General features: G+C 45.2%; 1 protein-coding gene across 1 annotated transcript in view; it reads left to right on the top strand.

The window, feature by feature from the left end:
• TIAM2 (TIAM Rac1 associated GEF 2) overlaps positions 1-19,809 on the top strand; it is a 1,049,207-nt gene that overhangs the window by 779,825 nt on the left and 249,573 nt on the right. Inside the window, exon 17 of the mRNA XM_063917712.1 lies at positions 16,112-16,218. Within this exon, the coding sequence (XP_063773782.1) occupies positions 16,112-16,218 (107 nt within the window). The remainder of the gene's footprint in view (positions 1-16,111; positions 16,219-19,809) is intronic.

Here is a 19,809-nt window from a genome sequence, read left to right as displayed (position 1 = left end):
CTGCTGGGGTTGAAAGACCTGCTGGTGAGAAAATTGTCAAGTCAAGCGGAACGCGACCTGTCAACATCTCCTCCTTCACATTCTCCCGCAACTGGGGGTGCGAGGAAAAGGCTCAGAATTCCGAGCCCACCCGCTGGCGGTGATGCAGGGCAGTCTGGAGCGACTGCTGATGCTGACATCTGGTCCGGACTGAAGGACCTGACAACGATTACGGACATGTCGTCTACTGTCACTGCATATGATTCTCTCACCATTGAAAGAATGGTGGAGGATTATATGAGTGACCGCATCCAAGTAGGCACGTCACACAGTCCATACTTATACTGGCAGGAAAAAGAGGCAATTTGGAGGCCATTGCACAAACTGGCTTTATTCTACCTAAGTTGCCCTCCCACAAGTGTGTACTCCGAAAGAGTGTTTAGTGCCGCCGCTCACCTTGTCAGCAATCGGCGTACGAGGTTACATCCAGAAAATGTGGAGAAGATGATGTTCATTAAAATGAATTATAATCAATTCCTCCGCGGAGACATTGACCAGCAGCAATTGCCTCCACAAAGTACACAGGGAGCTGAGATGGTGGATTCCAGTGGGGACGAATTGATAATCTGTGAGGAGGGGGATGTACACGGTGATATATCGGAGGGTGATGATGAGGTGGACATCTTGCCTCTGTAGAGCCAGTTTGTGCAAGGAGAGATTAATTGCTTCTTTTTTGGGGGGGGTCCAAACCAACCCGTGATATCAGTCACAGTCGTGTGGCAGACCCTGTCACTGAAATGATGGGTTGGTTAAAGTGTGCATGTCCTGTTTTGTTTATACAACATAAGGGTGGGTGGGAGGGCCCAAGGACAATTCCATCTTGCACCTCTTTTTTCTTTTATTTTTCTTTGCGTCATGTGCTGTTTGGGGAGGGTTTTTTGGAAGGGACATCCTGCGTGACACTGCAGTGCCACTCCTAAATGGGCCCGGTGTTTGTGTCGGCCACTAGGGTCGCTAATCTTACTCACACAGTCAGCTACCTCATTGCGCCTCTTTTTTTCTTTGCGTCATGTGCTGATTGGGGAGGGTTTTTTGGAAGGGACATCCTGCGTGACACTGCAGTGCCACTCCTAAATGGGCCCGGTGTTTGTGTCGGCCACTAGGGTCGCTAATCTTACTCACACAGTCAGCTACCTCATTGCGCCTCTTTTTTTCTTTGCGTCATGTGCTGATTGGGGAGGGTTTTTTGGAAGGGACATCCTGCGTGACACTGCAGTGCCACTCCTAAATGGGCCCGGTGTTTGTGTCGGCCACTAGGGTCGCTAATCTTACTCACACAGTCAGCTACCTCATTGCGCCTCTTTTTTTCTTTGCGTCATGTGCTGATTGGGGAGGGTTTTTTGGAAGGGACATCCTGCGTGACACTGCAGTGCCACTCCTAAATGGGCCCGGTGTTTGTGTCGGCCACTAGGGTCGCTAATCTTACTCACACAGTCAGCTACCTCATTGCGCCTCTTTTTTTCTTTGCGTCATGTGCTGATTGGGGAGGGTTTTTTGGAAGGGACATCCTGCGTGACACTGCAGTGCCACTCCTAAATGGGCCCGGTGTTTGTGTCGGCCACTAGGGTCGCTAATCTTACTCACACAGTCAGCTACCTCATTGCGCCTCTTTTTTTCTTTGCGTCATGTGCTGATTGGGGAGGGTTTTTTGGAAGGGACATCCTGCGTGACACTGCAGTGCCACTCCTAAATGGGCCCGGTGTTTGTGTCGGCCACTAGGGTCGCTAATCTTACTCACACAGTCAGCTACCTCATTGCGCCTCTTTTTTTCTTTGCGTCATGTGCTGATTGGGGAGGGTTTTTTGGAAGGGACATCCTGCGTGACACTGCAGTGCCACTCCTAGATGGGCCAGGTGTTTGTGTCGGCCACTAGTGTCGCTTAGCTTAGTCATCCAGCGACCTTGGTGCAAATTTTAGGACTAAAAATAATATTGTGAGGTGTGAGGTATTCAGAATAGACTGAAAATGAGTGGAAATTATGGTTTTTGAGGTTAATAATAATATGGGATCAAAATGACCCCCAAATTCTATGATTTAAGCTGTTTTTTAGTGTTTTTTTAAAAAAACACCCGAATCCAAAACACACCCGAATCCGACAAAAAAAATTCGGTGAGGTTTTGCCAAAACGCGGTCGAACCCAAAACACGGCCGCGGAACCGAACCCAAAACCAAAACACAAAACCCGAAAAATTTCAGGCGCTCATCTCTAATATTAGAAATTAGGTTTTTTATTTTCAGTGAGACCTGCTGGCAACAGGCTCACTGCAGCGAGGGACTAAGGGGAGAAGAAGCGAACCTGCCTGCTTGCAGCCAGCTTGGGCTTCTTAGGCTACTGGACACCATTAGCTCCAGAGGGATCGACCGCAGGCCCAGCCTTGGTGTTCGGTCCCGGAGCCGCGCCGCCGTCCCCCTTACAGAGCCAGAAGCAAGAAGAGGTCCGGAAAATCGGCGGCAGAAGACGTCAGTCTTCACCAAGGTAGCGCACAGCACTGCAGCTGTGCGCCATTGCTCCTCACACACACTTCACACTCCGGTCACTGAGGGTGCAGGGCGCTGGGGGGGGGGCGCCCTGAGAAGCAATAATAACACCTTGGCTGGCAAAAATACCACAATATATAGCCCCAGAGGCTATATATGTGGAAAATACCCCTGCCAGAATATAGGAAAAAGCGGGAGAATAGTCCGCGGAAAAGGGGCGGAGCTATCTCCTTCAGCACACTGGCGCCATTTTTCCCTCACAGCTCCGCTGGAAGGAAGCTCCCTGGCTCTCCCCTGCAGTCTACACTACAGAAAAGGGTAAAAAAGAGAGGGGGGGCACTAAATTTAGGCGCAGTATACATTTATATAGAAAAAGCAGCTATAGGGGACATAACTCAGTTAGTCCCTGCATTATATAGCGCTCTGGTGTGTGCTGGCATACTCTCACTCTGTCCCCCCAAAGGGCTTTTGTGGGTCCTGTCCTCTGTTGGAGCATTCCCTGTGTGTGTGCGGTGTGTCGGTACGGCTGTGTCGACATGTTTGATGAGGATAATGATGTGGAGACGGAGCAGATGCCTTTAGAAGGGATGTCACCCCCTGCGGGGCAGACACCTGAGTGGATGAGCTTATGGAAAGAAATGAGTGCACGTATAGACTCCTTACATAAGAAATTTGACGACATGCCAAATGTGGGACAGCCGACTTCTCAGCTCGTGCCTGTCCGGGCGTCTCAAAGGTCATCAGGGGCTCTGAAACGCCCGCTACCTCAGACCGCAGACCCAGATGTCGACACTGATACTGACACCAGTGTCGACGACGATGAGTCTAACCTGATGCCCACTAAGGCCATTCACTGCATGATTGAGGCAATGAAAGAGGTGTTACACATTTCTGATATAAATACAGGTACCACTAAAAAGGGTATTATGTTTGGGGAGAAAAAACTACCCGTAGTTTTTCCCCCATCAGATGAATTAAATGAAGTGTGTGAAGAAGCGTGGGCTTTCCCTGATAAAAAATTGGTAATTCCTAAGAAGGTACTAATGGCGTTCCCTTTCCCGCCAGAGGATAGGTCACGTTGGGAAACACTTCCTAGGGTGGATAAAGCGCTCACACGTTTGTCTAAAAAGGTGGCACTACCGTCTCCGGATACGGCCGCCCTCAAGGAACCTGCTGATAGAAAGCAGGAGGCGATCCTGAAGTCTGTATACACACACTCAGGCATTATACTTAGGCCAGCTATTGCGTCAGCATGGATGTGCAGTGCTGCCGCCGCGTGGTCAGATAAACCGTCAGAAAATATTGACACACTAGACAGAGACACGATCCTGCTAACCATAGACCATATCAAAGACTCAGTCTTATATATGAGAGATGCACAGAGGGAAATCTGCCGGCTGGCATCTAAAGTAAGTGCATTGTCCATTTCTGCTAGGAGAGGCTTATGGACTCGCCAGTAGACAGGAGATGCAGATTCTAAAAGGCACATGGAAGTTTTGCCTTATAAGGGTGAGGAATTATTTGGGGATGGTCTCTCGGACCTAGTTTCCACAACAACGTCTGGGAAGTCAGCATTTTTACCCCATGTCTCCTCACAGCCTAAGAAGGCGCCGTTATATCAGGTTCAGTCCTTTCGGACCCAGAAAAACAAGCGTTGAAAAGGCGGGTCTTTTCTGTCCAGAGGCAGAGGTAGGGGAAAAAGGCTGCAACAAACAGCAGGTTCCCAGGAGCAAAAGTCCTCCCCCGCTTCTTCTTCCAAGTCCGCCGCATGACGGTGGGGCTCCACAGGCGGAGCCAGGTACGGTGGGGGGCCGCCTCAAGAATTTCAGCGATCAGTGGGCTCGCTCACAGGTGGATCCCTGGATCCTTCAAATAGTATCTCAGGGGTACAAATTGGAATTCGAGGCGTCTCCACCCCACCGGTTCCTAAAATCTGCCTTGCCGATTGCTCCCTCAGACAGGGAGGCGGTGCTAGCGGCAATTCACAAGCTGTATTCCCAGCAGGTGATAATCAAGGTACCCCTACTTCAACAAGGCCGGGGTTACTATTCCACACTATTTGTGGTGCCGAAACCTGACGGTTCGGTGAGACCCATTTTAAATTTGAAATCCTTGAACACATACATAAAAAAAATTCAAGTTCAAGATGGAATCGCTCAGGGCGGTTATTGCAAGCCTGGACGAGGGGGATTACATGGTATCCCTGGACATCAAGGATGCTTACTTGCATGTCCCCATTTACCATCCTCACCAGGAGTACCTCAGATTTGTGGTACAGGATTGCCATTACCAATTCCAGACGCTGCCGTTTGGACTGTCCACGGCACCGAGGGTATTTACCAAGGTTATGGCGGAAATGATGATACTCCTTCGAAAAAAGGGAGTTTTAATTATCCCGTACTTGGACGATCTCCTAATAAAGGCGAGATCCAAGGAACAGTTGTTGGTGGGAGTAGCACTATCTCAGGAAGTGCTGCACCAGCACGGCTGGATTCTGAATATCCCAAAGTCACAGCTGGTTCCGACGACACGGCTACTGTTCCTGGGTATGATTCTGGATACAGTCCAGAAAAAAGTGTTTCTCCCGGAGGAGAAAGCCAGGGAGTTGTCATCTCTAGTCAGAGACCTCCTGAAACCAAAACAGGTATTGGTGCATCACTGCACGCGGGTCCTGGGAAAGATGGTAGCTTCTTACGAAGCAATTCCCTTCGGCAGGTTCCATGCCAGAATCTTTCAGTGGGACCTATTGGACAAATGGTCCGGATCGCATCTTCAGATGCATCGCTTAATAACCCTGTCTCCAAGAACCAGGGTGTCTCTATTGTGGTGGCTGCAGAGTGCCCATCTTCTAGAGGGCCGCAGGTTCGGCATACAGGACTGGGTCCTGGTGACCACGGATGCCAGCCTTCGAGGCTGGGGGGCAGTCACACGGGGAAGAAACTTCCAAGGACTATGGTCGAGTCAGGAGACTTCCCTTCACATAAATATTCTGGAACTAAGGGCCATTTACAATGCCCTAAGTCAAGCAAAATCCCTGCTCCTACACCAGCCGGTGCTGATCCAGTCAGACAACATCACGGCAGTCGCCCATGTGAATCGACAGGGAGGCACAAGAAGCAGGATGGCAATGGCAGAAGCCACAAGAATTCTCAGATGGGCGGAGAATCATGTACTAGCACTGTCAGCAGTGTTCATTCCGGGAGTGGACAACTGGGAAGCAGACTTCCTCAGCAGACACGACCTCCACCCGGGAGAGTGGGGACTTCATCCAGAAGTCTTCCAGATGCTGGTAAACCGTTGGGAAAAACCACAGGTGGACATGATGGCGTCCCACCTCAACAAAAAGTTAAAAAGATATTGCGCCAGGTCAAGGGACCCTCAGGCGATAGCTGTGGACGCTCTAGTGACACCATGGGTGTACCAGTCGGTTTATGTGTTCCCTCCTCTGCCTCTCATACCAAAGGTATTGAGAATAATAAGAAAGCGAGGAGTAAACACAATTCTCGTGGTTCCGGATTGGCCAAGACGAGCGTGGTACCCGGAACTTCAAGAGATGATCTCAGAGGACCCATGGCCTCTGCCGCTCAGACAGGACCTGCTACAGCAGGGGCCCTGTCTGTTCCAAGACTTACCGCGGCTGCGTTTGATGGCATGGCGGTTGAACGCCGGATCCTGAAGGAAAAGGGTATTCCGGAAGAAGTCATTCCTACGCTTATTAAAGCCAGGAAAGATGTTACGGCAAATCATTATCACCGCATATGGCGGAAATATGTTGCATGGTGCGAGGCCAAAAAGGCCCCAACAGAGGAATTTCAACTAGGTCGATTTCTGCATTTCCTGCAAGCAGGAGTGAATATGGGCCTAAAACTAGGCTCCATTAAAGTACAGATCTCGGCTCTGTCGATTTTCTTTCAAAAAGAACTAGCTTCAGTACCTGAAGTTCAGACATTTGTGAAAGGAGTGCTGCATATTCAGCCCCCGTTTGTGCCTCCTGTGGCACCTTGGGATCTCAACGTGGTGTTGAGTTTCTTAAAATCACATTGGTTTGAGCCACTAAAAACCGTGGATCTAAAATATCTCACGTGGAAAGTGGTAATGTTATTGGCCTTGGCTTCAGCCAGGCGAGTGTCAGAATTGGCGGCTTTATCTTGTAAAAGCCCTTATCTGATTTTCCATATGGATAGGGCAGAATTGAGGACTCGTCCCCAGTTTCTCCCTAAGGTGGTGTCAGCGTTTCACCTGAACCAGCCTATTGTGGTGCCTGCGGCTACTAGGGATTTGGAGGACTCCAAGTTGCTAGACGTTGTCAGGGCCCTGAAAATATATGTTTCCAGGACGGCTGGAGTCAGAAAATCTGACTCGCTGTTTATCCTGTATGCACCCAACAAGCTGGGTGCTCCTGCTTCTAAGCAGACTATTGCTCGCTGGATTTGTAGTACAATTCAGCTTGCACATTCTGTGGCAGGCCTGCCACAGCCAAAATCAGTAAATGCCCATTCCACAAGGAAGGTGGGCTCATCTTGGGCGGCTGCCCGAGGGGTCTCGGCTTTACAACTTTGCCGAGCAGCTACTTGGTCAGGGGCAAACACGTTTGCAAAATTCTACAAATTTGATACCCTGGCTGAGGAGGACCTGGAGTTCTCTCATTCGGTGCTGCAGAGTCATCCGCACTCTCCCGCCCGTTTGGGAGCTTTGGTATAATCCCCATGGTCCTTACGGAGTTCCCAGCATCCACTAGGACGTCAGAGAAAATAAGAATTTACTCACCGGTAATTCTATTTCTCGTAGTCCGTAGTGGATGCTGGGCGCCCATCCCAAGTGCGGATTGTCTGCAATACTTGTAAATAGTTATTGCTAACTAAAGGGTTATTGTTGAGCCATCTGTTGAGAGGCTCAGTTGTTTTCATACTGTCAAACTGGATATAGTATCACGAGTTGTACGGTGTGATTGGTGTGGCTGGTATGAGTCTTACCCGGGATTCAAAATCCTTCCTTATTATGTCAGCTCGTCCGGGCACAGTGTCCTAACTGAGGCTTGGAGGAGGGTCATAGTGGGAGGAGCCAGTGCACACCAGGTAGTCATAAATCTTTCTAGAGTGCCCAGCCTCCTTCGGAGCCCGCTATTCCCCATGGTCCTTACGGAGTTCCCAGCATCCACTACGGACTACGAGAAATAGAATTACCGGTGAGTAAATTCTTATTATTTCACCATGTAGACATTGTGCATGTCGACCATTTGATGTCAGCCTAGACATTGTTGACCTTTTGACTGTTGACCCATTGACCCATAACCTGTCTGAGAGGGAACTGGCCACATGCTGATGGGCAAGACTATCAAACAGGATGGGTTAGCAAAGTGGCATGGAAACTCCAGCATTGAATAAAGTGGAGTTAAGGGTTGGTTTAATATCAGTTAGCAAATTGAACATAGTTTATTGCAGTGGGAAAATAAGTAGGAAATGCAGAAGCAGATTATTATCCCAAATTTACGGTAACTGCAAAAGAATTAAGTAGGCCCGCCATAATATCACTTTAATCCGGGACACATGTTCTGTGGCTGGCTAAATCAAGCCTGCATTTCACCTGGTTTTAATGAGCCACAGAACCTGTGTAAGTCATAGGTGTCTCGGATTAAAGGGATATTATGGCAAGCCTAGAATTAAGGGAAGATTTGGGAGTATTTATTTATGAGGTTGAGGATCTACACACTGTAGAATGAGACAGGTTGAGAGGGCAGTAAAAACATAAAACACACTCAAGGTATTTATTACAATGCACCTGTCCATAACAAATCTCCCATTACGTTAATCTTCACAAAGACTGATTTTTTTCATGCTTTTTTATTAATTTAAGTGTAAACTATTAATGCTCATAAAGGGGTGGTCTTCAGTTTGCCGGCTGTCGGGATCCCGGCGCACAGTTTACTGCGGGCAAGTCGAAATTTTGTCCTTCCGCATCAGCACCGGCTAGGAAATATTTTCCTACGCCTACACTGCAGTCCTTTCGGACTGCAAAATTTAAGAAATCCACCCCCCCCCCCCCTCCCACCACCACCACCACCTTCTTATTTAGAGGAGGTCGGGGAAAATCCAGAAAACCTGCACCAGCAGGTTCCCAGGAACAAAAACCGGGTTCCGCTCCCTCCAAATCTTCAGCATGACGGTGGACCTCCCAGCCTGGAGATCGGCCAGTTGGGAGCGAGACTAAAAGATTTCAGTCACGTCTGGGCGTCATCATGCCTAGACCCTGGGTGACAGACATTGTTACCCAGGGCTACAGATTGGAGTTTCAGGCACTCCCTTTGCACAGATTCTTCAAGTCAGGCTTACCAGTTTCACTGACCAAAAGTACTATCCTGCAGGAAGCCATTAAAAAATTGGTACGAACAAATGTCATTGTTCCAGTTCCACCTCACCGAAAAACCAAGGGTTATTACTCAAACCGGTTTGTGGTACCAAAACCGGTCGGTTCAGAAAGGCCTATATTGAACCTGAAGTCATTGAACCCTTACTTGAGGGTTTTCCAATTCAAGATGGAGTCTCTGAGAGCGATGATCTCAGGTCTGGAGCAGGGGGAATTCCTAGTATCCCTGGATAACAAGGATGCGTACCTTCACATTCCTATCTGGCTGCCTCACCAGGCTTATCTACAGTTTGCACTACATGACTGTCACTATCAGTTCCAGACATTGCCATTTGGCCTCTCCACAGCACCGAGGGTGTTCACCAAGGTCATGGTGGAGATGATGCTTCTCCGAAAACAGGGAGTGAATATAATTCCATATCTGGATGATCTGCTGATAAAGGCATCTTCCAAAGAGAAGCTGTTGCAGAATATTGCACACTCAATTCATCTGCTTCGGGATCATGGGTGGATCCTGAACCTTCCAAAGTCACATTTGGAACAGACACGGAGGCTGTCCTTCCTGGGAATGATATTCGACACGGAAGTGCAGAGGGTGTTTCTACCACTAGAGAAAGCGTTGGTGATCCAGTCAATGTCCAGGATGTTTTGAAGCCAGCCCGGGTATCGGTTCATCAGTGCATTCTCCTTCTGGGAAATATGGTAACGAGGCTCTACAGTATGGAAGATTCCATGCAAGGTTCTTCCAGCTGGATCTCCTGGACAAGTGGTCGGGATCTCATCTTCACATGCACTAGCGGGTATGCCTGTCACCGAAAGCCAGAATTTCACTCCTCTGGTGACTGAAAACTTCTCACCTACTCGAGGGCCCCAGGTTCGGGATTCAGAATTCGATTCTTCTAACCACGGATGCAAGTCTCAGAGGTTGGGGAGCAGTCACCCAGGGGGTAAACTTACATGGAATGTGGTCAAGTCAGGAATCTGTTCTTCCAGTAAACATTCTGGAACTAAGGGCTATATACAACTACCTTCTACAAGCGGCACATCTTCTACAAGATCGAGCCATTCAGGTTCAGTCGGACAACGTCACAGCGGTGTCCTACATAAACAGGCAGGGCGGAACAAATAGCAGATCTGCGATGTCAGAGGTGACAAGAACCCTCCTCTGGGCAGAAAGGCACGCACTGGTGCTGTCAGCAATCTTCATTCCAGTAGTGGACAACTGGCAAGTGGACTTCCTCAGCAGACACGATTTCCATCCAGGAGAATGGGGCCTCCATCTTGAGGTACCTCAGATAGACTTGATGGCTTCCCGCCTCAACAAGAAGCTTCAGAGGTATTGTTCCAGGTCACGAGACCCACAAGCAGTGGCGGTGGACGTCCTGGTAACTCCGTGGGTGTTCCAGTCAGTGTATGTGTTCCCTCCACTTCCACTTATCCCAAGGATACTCAAACTACTAAAAAGAACAAGTGTTCCAGCGATCCTCATTGCCCCGGACTGGCCAAGAAAAGCTTGGTATGCGGATCTTCTGGCATTACTGCTGGAGGATCCGAGGCCTCTTCCTCTTCACGAGGACCTCCTACTACAGGGGCCGTTCGCCTATCAAGACTTACCGTGGCTACCTTTGACGGCATGGAGGTTGAACGCCAGATCTTAGCCCAGCAGGGCATTCTGACCAAGGTCATTTTTACTCTGATCCAAGCTAGGAAAGTGGTAACGTCTAAGCATTACCATCGGATTTGGAAAAAGTATGTGTCTTGGTGTGAATCCAGGAAGTTTCCTATGGTGGAGTTTCAACTGGGACATTTTCTCCTTTCTGCAAGCTGGTGTGGATGTGGGCCTACGCTTGGGCTCCATCAAGGTCCAGATTTCAGCCTTATCCATTTTCTTCCAGAAACAATTAGCTGCTCTCCCTGAGGTTCAGACATTCTTGAAAGGAATTCTGCACTTCCAACCACCTTTTGTGCCTCCTAAGGCACCTTGGGATCTTAATGTGGTGCTGCAGTTCCCGCAATCGTATTGGTTTGAACCTTCACAGGAGGTGGACGTAAAGTTTCTTACTTGGAATGCGGTCACACTGTTGACATTGGCATTTGCAAGACGTGTGTCTGAATAAGGGACATTGTTGCACAAGAGCCCCTATTTGATTTTCCATGAAGATAGAGCTGAACTCAGAACGCGTCAGCAATTTCTTCCAAAGGTTGTGTCAACTTTTCATATCAACCAATCCATTGTGATACCTGTGGCTACTGACACCTCGATTACCTCAAAGTCCTTGCATGTCGTGTAGGCTTTGAAGATATATGTGAGGAGGACTGCTCATCACAGGAAGTCGGACGTGTTATTTGTCCTTTATGATCCCAACAAGATTAGGTTCATAAATTGTCTAAGCAGTCAATTTCTCGCTGGATGAGGCTTACTATCCAGCATGCTTATTCTACGACTGGATTGTCGATTCCAAAATCAGTTCAGGCCCACTCTACCCGTAAAGTGGGTTCTTCCTGGGCGTCTGCCCGGGGTGTCTTGGCTATTCAGCTTTGCCGAGCGGCTACTTGGTCGGGGTCGAACATGTTTGTTAAGTTGTACAAGTTCAATACTTTGTCCTCTGAGGACCTAAAGTTTGGTCAATCAGTTATGCAGAAAACTCAGCACTCTCCCTTCAGTACTTTGAGCTTTGGTACATCCCCATGGTACTAAATTAAACCCCAGCATCCTCTAGGACGTAAGAGAAAATAGGAGTTTAATTACCGACCGGTAAATCCTTTTCTCGTAGTCCGTAGAGGATGCTGGGCGCCCACCCAGTGCTTCGTATGCCTGCATTGTTACTTGGTTAAGTTTGTTGGTTCAGCCGTTGCTGGATCATTCCAAGTTAGTAAGCTTGGCTTTTGTTTTTGTTATGTGTGAGCTGGTGTGAATCTCACCACTATCTGTGTATTTCCTTTTCTCAAACTATGTCTGTCTCCTCGGGCACAGTTTCTAGACTGAGTCTTGTAGGAGGGGCATAGATGGAGGAGCCAGCCCACACTATTAAACTCTTAAAGTGCCAGTGGCTCCCAAAGGACCCGTCTATACCCCATGGTACTATATTGGACCCCAGCATCCTCTACGGACTACGAGAAAAGTATTTACCGGTAGGTAATTAAAATCCTATTTTCCAGGCTCCAGCATTAAACTGTTCTCAGGGGACTCCAGATGTCATTGTGCTTGATATACTGAATTGGTATGAGCAGGGCTGACTGCTTTGTAGTTATAGGTTTGTGATGTGTTAAATGACCGAACAATAACACTTGGGTTCTGCGCTTTCATAGTCTTGTGCTTGAATGCCTTGCCTGGTGGGTGATAGTGACATATTCGTACACATTCTGCTAAGTGTTGCCTCACTGTGACTCAGTTCCTGCATGTATCAAATGCTCACAATATGCAGGATGCTTGTAGAGTGATTGGAACATTGAGGGAGTATAGATTGTACATGTACACATGCTATTAGCTACCTGAAGTGGTTATGAGTTTAATTGTATAGAACACAGTGGAAACTCAATACAAATAATTGCATTCCTACAAAGTTTACTTGATCTCCTTAAACTAGGTACACGGCTATACACTTATAATTGTATAGGTGTGTATGCAGGAGTGTTAGCCTATAAATGGCTTAAAATGCTCCTACAGGCGATGGGATCAGGAGGCCACATCTTAAAACGTAAAAAGTCTGATCCCACGGTCTTTTGAAGAACATACACACCGAGCTAGAAATATCTTAGTGTGTATGGGATACACACAGATCGGATAATTCCATGTTTGAAATTGAAAAAGCAATAGTGTAACTACAATTAGTCACAAAGTACTCTAGTGTGACTTCCAATACCTTTTTATTTACAGTAGTGTTTTTATTACTATTAATCCTCACATAATAAAATATACTGAGCACAATATAAATGTATATAGTTTCAGTACCAACCAGGGTTCTATCTGGGTGTAGTGTCTATGTTCTTCCCATGTTTGTGTGGCTCTCCTTCCACAGTACAAAACATACTAATCAATTGCTTGCTTTGATAAAACATCTAGTAAATTAAAATGGGGCAGGTACTGGTATAAGTAAATATTCTCTGCATAGTACTGGAAGATATGGCTGTGGTATGTTAAGCCCCTTACACACTAGACGAGAAAGAACTCACTCAGAATGGCCGATCTGAGTGAGATCTTTTACAATCTCGTCCAGTGTGTACACTCAATGTCATTAACGATGCGCGCTCCCGTGCACCGTTAATGATCCCCCCCCCCCCCCTTGTCTGAACATGTACAGATGAGTGAGGTCCTCGTTAATGACAGTCATGCTGCAGATGCAGCATGAATGTCGTCCCCATCCCCCCCGCCGTTGCTCCCTTCCCCGCCGGCATTGGCAAGTGTGTATGCCCTTGCTGATGCCGGGTTCCCGCCACCTGCCAATATCGGCGTCGGCAGGGATCGCCTAGTGTGTACTGAGCTTAAGACTTTAAGGGGCAGATTTATTAAGCTCGGTGAAGTGATAAAGTGGAAGGTGATAAAGGACCAGCCAATCAGATCCTAACTGCCATGTCACAGGCTGGGTTTGAAAAATGACAGTTAGGAGCTGACTGGCTGGTCCTTTATCACCTTCCAATTTATCACTTCATTGAGCTTAATAAATCTGCCCCTCAGTTAGAAAATATCTAAGCACATGCTCATGTGGTCTCTACTGACTATTGTTAATTATCTGTATTCTACTTTTCTAAATAAAGAGATTTTGAAAACAATGGTGTCAACCATACTGGTAACCACAATGTGACAATAGCCTGAGAGCAATGTTATGCTGAATATAAAACTGAATGTCTCTGCATATTTTATTTAGTGATATGAGTGGAAACTTCCATCCTGGTTTTTTTGTTTTTTTTACACAAGGCAAAGTGACAACTCATCCATGCCCTGCAGTAGGACTATTTCCCCATTTGTGGGATTGTGTGTGCAATCCCGGCGCTAACCGCTCACCAAAGGGATGCAAAGCAATGGAGCGCCAGGGAGGAGGGGCGCTTTCCCTGCTCTGTATCCCTGTGCTGAGCTGATGTCCCTGCTGCGCCGCCCTGTTCCCCCTGCTGCTGACTGCTGCTGCGCCTGTCACGCTCCATAACAGGCAGCGACGTTGTCAGCTACAAGCCTCCTCTCCTCTTCCACTCCCCTGTCAAAGACTCACAGTGCAGTGTGCGGATTTAAAAGGGTGCAGGGCTACAAAGTAATAAGGGGCAGAGCTACATGGTACCAGGCTGCAGACTGCAACACAGGGAATAATCTGCCAGACTTCCTTATGTAAGTGGCTGGAAAACAAACAAGTGAGTGAGTGAAAGTGTGTGTGTGTGTGTGTGTGTACACGGTATCTGTATATACAGTATGTGTGTATACAGTATGTGTGTATAGTATATGTGTATATGTTTGACTGTGTATGTGTGTAATATATGTACAGTGTGACTGTGTGTTATAATGTGTGTAAGTGTCACTAGTACAGGGGGCGTTACGTGTGCTTGTGTCACTGGTACAAGAGGCGTTATGTGTGTAAGCGTCACTGGTACAGGAAGTGTTACTTGAAGCGTCATTGGTACAGGGGGAATTACGTGTGTAAGCATCACCTGTATCTTGTATAAGCGTCACTGATACTAGTCTTACGTGTGTAAGCGCCACTTACACACGTAAGCGTGTTGTGTATAAGCGGCACTACCATATGGGGCATTGTGTGTAAGCAGCACTACTACAGGGGGCATTATGTGCGCTGTCCCTTTGTAAAGTATGGGAGGGCGCAAATTTATAGTTTGCAGGGGGGCGTCGAACACCCTCGCACTGGCCCTAGATGTGTGGATGGTTAGTGCCTGTAATTAATGTTTAGCCCTTGGTCTTACACATTACATACTGTCAATATACTGTAGTAGGAATACCGTCAGGTGAGAGAGACAAGAAAAATATATATAATCCAGCATTCACCATCCTTGCTTGTAAATCTGAATCTTTAAATTTTAATAATTGTCACATATAGTGAACCTGTTATGTGCTCAAAAGTAGTGCTCAATCCATTTTTCAGTGACTTATTTTGTCATGGAAGGAAAAATAAGTACATTATTAGGGGAGCTGTATCAAGCCATTTTTAAAGAGAGAAGTTGCCCATAGCAACTAATCGGCTTCTAGCTAGCATTTGTCAAGTGCTGCCAAAATGACTGATTACTTTTGCCAACATTTCCACTTGTCTCCTATACTTTTTAAGGCTTGATACATCTCCCCCATAGTGAAGTAGAGGGGCAGGCAACCTGTTGCACTATAGGTGCTGTGGAGCTACACATTTCAGGATACCTTATCACAGTTTTAGTATGCCCCAGCTATTCCAGCAACTGGAGTGCCACAAGTTGAGTACCCTTGATAGGTATCTTTGTCTTGCAAAATGTAACTTCCAAAAAACCTGTGCTAGAATGAGATATAGGGCTAAATGTAATAGCCATCGAGTCGGAGGTGTGGGGCTTTGTGCAAGACTGCCCATTTAAAAAAAAAAAATAGATAAATCTGCACATCTGTCAATTACAGGCATTATAGGCTATTACATTTAGCCTATAATGTTTTTCCAGGAGTGTATGCAGTCTCTCACAGTTGCATTCAACTCTGCATCAGCCCTCGTGTACTTTTTCTCCTTCCCAAGTCTGTGTTAATTGCATATTTCTGCTTGTATGCTCGTATGGTACACTGGGACCTGATTATACTTGGTGCAAAAGATATGACTGAAAACATGCACATTTATGCTCCCGTTCAGCTCTGCATAGCCTGCAATCTGCCAACATGCCTCTTTAAACATTGCATATCTTTAAACATTTCATCTCAGTTAAGCTTGTTTAGTCGCAAAGTAATGCAACTGATATGGTTACAATCTCCATTGCCAGCACGTGTGCATGCTTGATTTCAGAGAATGCATACTGGGAAAATATGTAAGATGTGCTCCACAAATAGACATACTTTCAAATCGGCTCTGCTTGTTAATATTCTAAATTTCAATATTGAATGGTGCTCCCCCCTTTTAAAATTGTTTTTATTCTACAAAGAAATTATAAAATATGGCCATTCCATGCAGTAACCTTTTATAAACACTGGAGTGCTTACACAGTTTGTAGACCCAGTATTTTGTGTTCTATAAACCATACAAAAACATGCCTGTATTTCCCCATTACCTTGTTTGTGTTGTCATTCTAGATTTACTTAATGTACCAGATGTCACCATTGGCAGTCTGAAAAGGAGCAGCACAGATAATGCTGTGGACCAGGTGCAGTGCAGGCCAAGGTCCGATCAGACGTACAAGGTAAGGACTAGATCTCTTAAAGTGGAAGTAAATAAATAAATAAATACGTTGGCCTCTTTAGCAATGATAGTATGTATTTCATAGGAGAAATACTGAAGTGCAATATATGATTCTCAAAATAACAGTGCATAAAATTCTAGTTTTATTTTTGAGGTATTCTACTGTGGATATATATTTCTTCTCTTGTCTTTGTCCCATTGGAAAGAATGTGGTATTGGGCATCTGTGGCTTCCGTGTTTCAGTATCTGACCTTTGTAGCATTTCACTTGTACCCATGGTATTCTTTTATTTTCTTTTAAAACTCAATTGTCATAATCTGGCTGCTAAATTTGTAATACATAGGTCTACATAGAAAATTGTGCAAGCAATCTGTATGATAAACCTGACAGTGTACACCTATGGAACTGCTACACGTTTACAGTCTCTTGTGTCTATTGGGAGTTACTACATTCTGCAGTTTAGTCCAGTTTGAGAAGAGTATTTGGTTACATTTCCACTGCCCATGGGTACAGGTGTGATGATGATATATTACCTTATCTTATACTCTGATATACAGCAAGTAGAATAGAGAAGGTTTTATCAAAATGTGTTGAGTAGTTTTGAACTAACCTTTTACAAACAAACAAGTTCTATAAATGATATTTCGGGTTAGGTACCCAGTAAACTACACATCTAAAGCTGGGTACACACATTCTCGATCTTCGGGTGATCAGGTTTCACACTCCTGATCAGCCATGCAATATATTTTCAGCGTGACCCTATATGAGGAGGCAGCAGCAGTGCAGTATGCGGCTCCTCTCTGTGATCGGGAGGTTGGCTGTGCAGCACATAAGATGTGACCTCCCAATCCTGATCGTTGCTGCAGCATTATAATCCATTTATTGGCCAACACTCCAGCATCAGTATTGCTTGCATACACAACAATACAATCGGCGTCCGTTCACCTGATATTAGGAGAATGGGCTGACAATTGTTTAGGTGTGTACCCTGATTAAGTTGAACAGCCCCACAGAGGGCTTTGCAGGATAGTATGATGTTATGTGCAATCTTCATTAGTTATTAATCATATTTCCTGATATTACATCTTCAGCATACTCATGGTGCCTCAATTCCATGGTGACCTTTATTAACCTTATCTTACTTAGCTAGACATTGTACTGTCGATGTGAGTTGCAAGGATCCTCTTTGAGGCCATCATTGCAGTTTGAAGTTTTATATATTTGAATTTATCTCTTAATGCATCTGTAACCAGACAGACTAAAACAGCCAAAGCTTTTACAGTGATGGCCTTGGAACATTCCACATTCGCTGTGGTGGAGATGTATCAATCCTCTGAGAAAGTGGGTAAGTTGCCCATAGCAACCAATCAGGTTCTGTCAATTGATAGACTGTGCTAGATAAACGATAGCTAGAAGCTGATTTGTTGCTATGGGCAACTATTCCACTTTATCTCACTCAAAGGTTTCCTCTCAATACAGCTCCCTCTCAATAGTTAATGGCGATTCACTAGCATAATAAAGAAAACATTAAAGAGTGCACACATACCGTATACTAGTGTGGTTTGACTAGTACATAATATGGATAGCAAAACTTACAATCTGTTGAAATGACTCACAACTTCTGATTTCCTTTGTCTTGGTTGTAAATGGAAAGGTACACTAGCATAGCTCTGATTTCTGTACAGCACTGATGTAGAGCAAGAACCTCTGTGTTTTTTTTAGGAGTTTTAGCTTAATAAAAGAGCACATATATTGTTCTGTTTTTTTTTATGATTTGATAACTAATTTCATCAGTGGGTAACATCATTACTTTTCCCCTTCAGTGTGCAAATTAGCTGGTACATTGCCCAGCAATCAGTTTGGCAGCTCCCGTTCTTGTCGTTGAATTCAGATGTGATTGTGTCTCTGGAAAATGTCAATGTATTTTAGTGAAATTAGTGTTATTTGTAGATGTGCAAATTGAGGAAAGAAAATGTTCCTTCTCTGTGTTTTGCCATTTTCTTCCTGATAAAGATCAAGTATGTGTATTTCCGACTCTTTGATATGTTCTCTAAGTTAAACAATATATAACTCTGATGCAGGGGAATTGCATGGCTTGTGGCTGAGTGAATCAGCCCTGACCTGTTAATAAAATGATATTGTTATGCCGTATATCAGTTGTTGCAGTGACTTATAAAGATGTGAGTTTACCAATGGACAGGGGTTTGTCTAGTACTACGTGTGCTACTGTATGGTAGATTTCTTACTTTGAACAGCAGCTATTGGCAGCACTGCCCAGCATTTCTTTCTCTTTCTCTGCTGTATTTATTGTGTGTTGCTAGAAGGTCTGAAATGATGTAACAACAGTGATGTTACTGCCTATAGCGAGAGCTATTTAGTTTATTAACTGTCGATTACTAAGTAGCTCTGCCTTTTTCTCTGTACATAAAATAAATAAATAAATATATAAATAACCCTTTCATGCATGCTGTTCTGCAGTTGAACACCAGATATTGTTAATAAAAAGCTCTCAATGTTACCTCAGCGTTGGATTATGCATTACTATTATACAATGTACTTCTTGCCAGCAAGCATTAGCGGTCGGACAAGTTGTACTGTAACACTACAGTGTTGTTCAGGCACAGCTAAGGAGATGAGGGGGTTGAAGATCCAAGTAGCTGTCAGGAGTCCTTTCATCAACGAGAGGTTGGTGGCGCTAGGCGATTCTGCCAGATTGGGATGATTTCACAGTACTGCAAGAGCATTGCACACTTCCCCACAGTCAACAGCTGTATACCTGTTCACTTATTTTGTATTGATGGAATCCGATTTGATTTGCCTCATAGGACAAGTAAGTGGAATGAATGCAATTGTTCTAGTGTACGGAATATGCTGTATTAACTATTTAAGAGTGTAGAAATATATTCCCTTCGTGGCTGTGTGGGTGTGTTTTTTTCTTATTACTTTTCATACAGCATTTATTTATTATGTCTCATAGCTATTTTACAGGTCAGACTTTCAGATATTCCATCTGTCATTGTTTCTATTTCCTTAATGTTTTGTGTATTAATACTGATTGAATTGGAGGCAAGAAGCAATTAATCAGCCAGTATTTTAGTACTCCTTTGTATGATAAAATGATTAATCTGTTGGGTTTACCTTGGCTATTTTCCTCTTGAAATCAGTGCTTATTAAACATAAACTTTAATCATGCTAAGGATTGCTGCTGTTTTGAATCTGTTTCTTAGGTAGTTTATTAAAATAATATTTTACTACATTTCATTTGCATTTAACTTTTATTCAGTTTCAAAATATATACATTTGATAAATCCAATTAGTTGCAAACATGTAATGACAAGCAGGCATGTGTCATGTATCCGGATGTATTGTCAGTTCAGTGGTAAATACTGTATGTGTGTCAATTAAACCATTACAGAGGTACAGTGTTGGAAGCGGACTGTGATTATAAATGAGCAAGTAATGTCTGCACTTTAAATGCTGAGTTTTGAGCGTGTTAATAATCTGAGTTGCTAGGGGTAACAGTCATTCCAAGTTGAATGCATATTGTATATAGAATAGGATATTGTAGCTAGAAGTTTTAAGTCGGTACATT

Source organism: Pseudophryne corroboree, chromosome 4, assembly GCF_028390025.1.
Source record: "Pseudophryne corroboree isolate aPseCor3 chromosome 4, aPseCor3.hap2, whole genome shotgun sequence".
Taxonomy (NCBI): Eukaryota; Metazoa; Chordata; class Amphibia; order Anura; family Myobatrachidae; genus Pseudophryne; species Pseudophryne corroboree.
The sequence above is the reverse complement of the archived record's forward strand: the minus strand, read 5'-3'. Positions and strand labels throughout refer to the sequence as shown.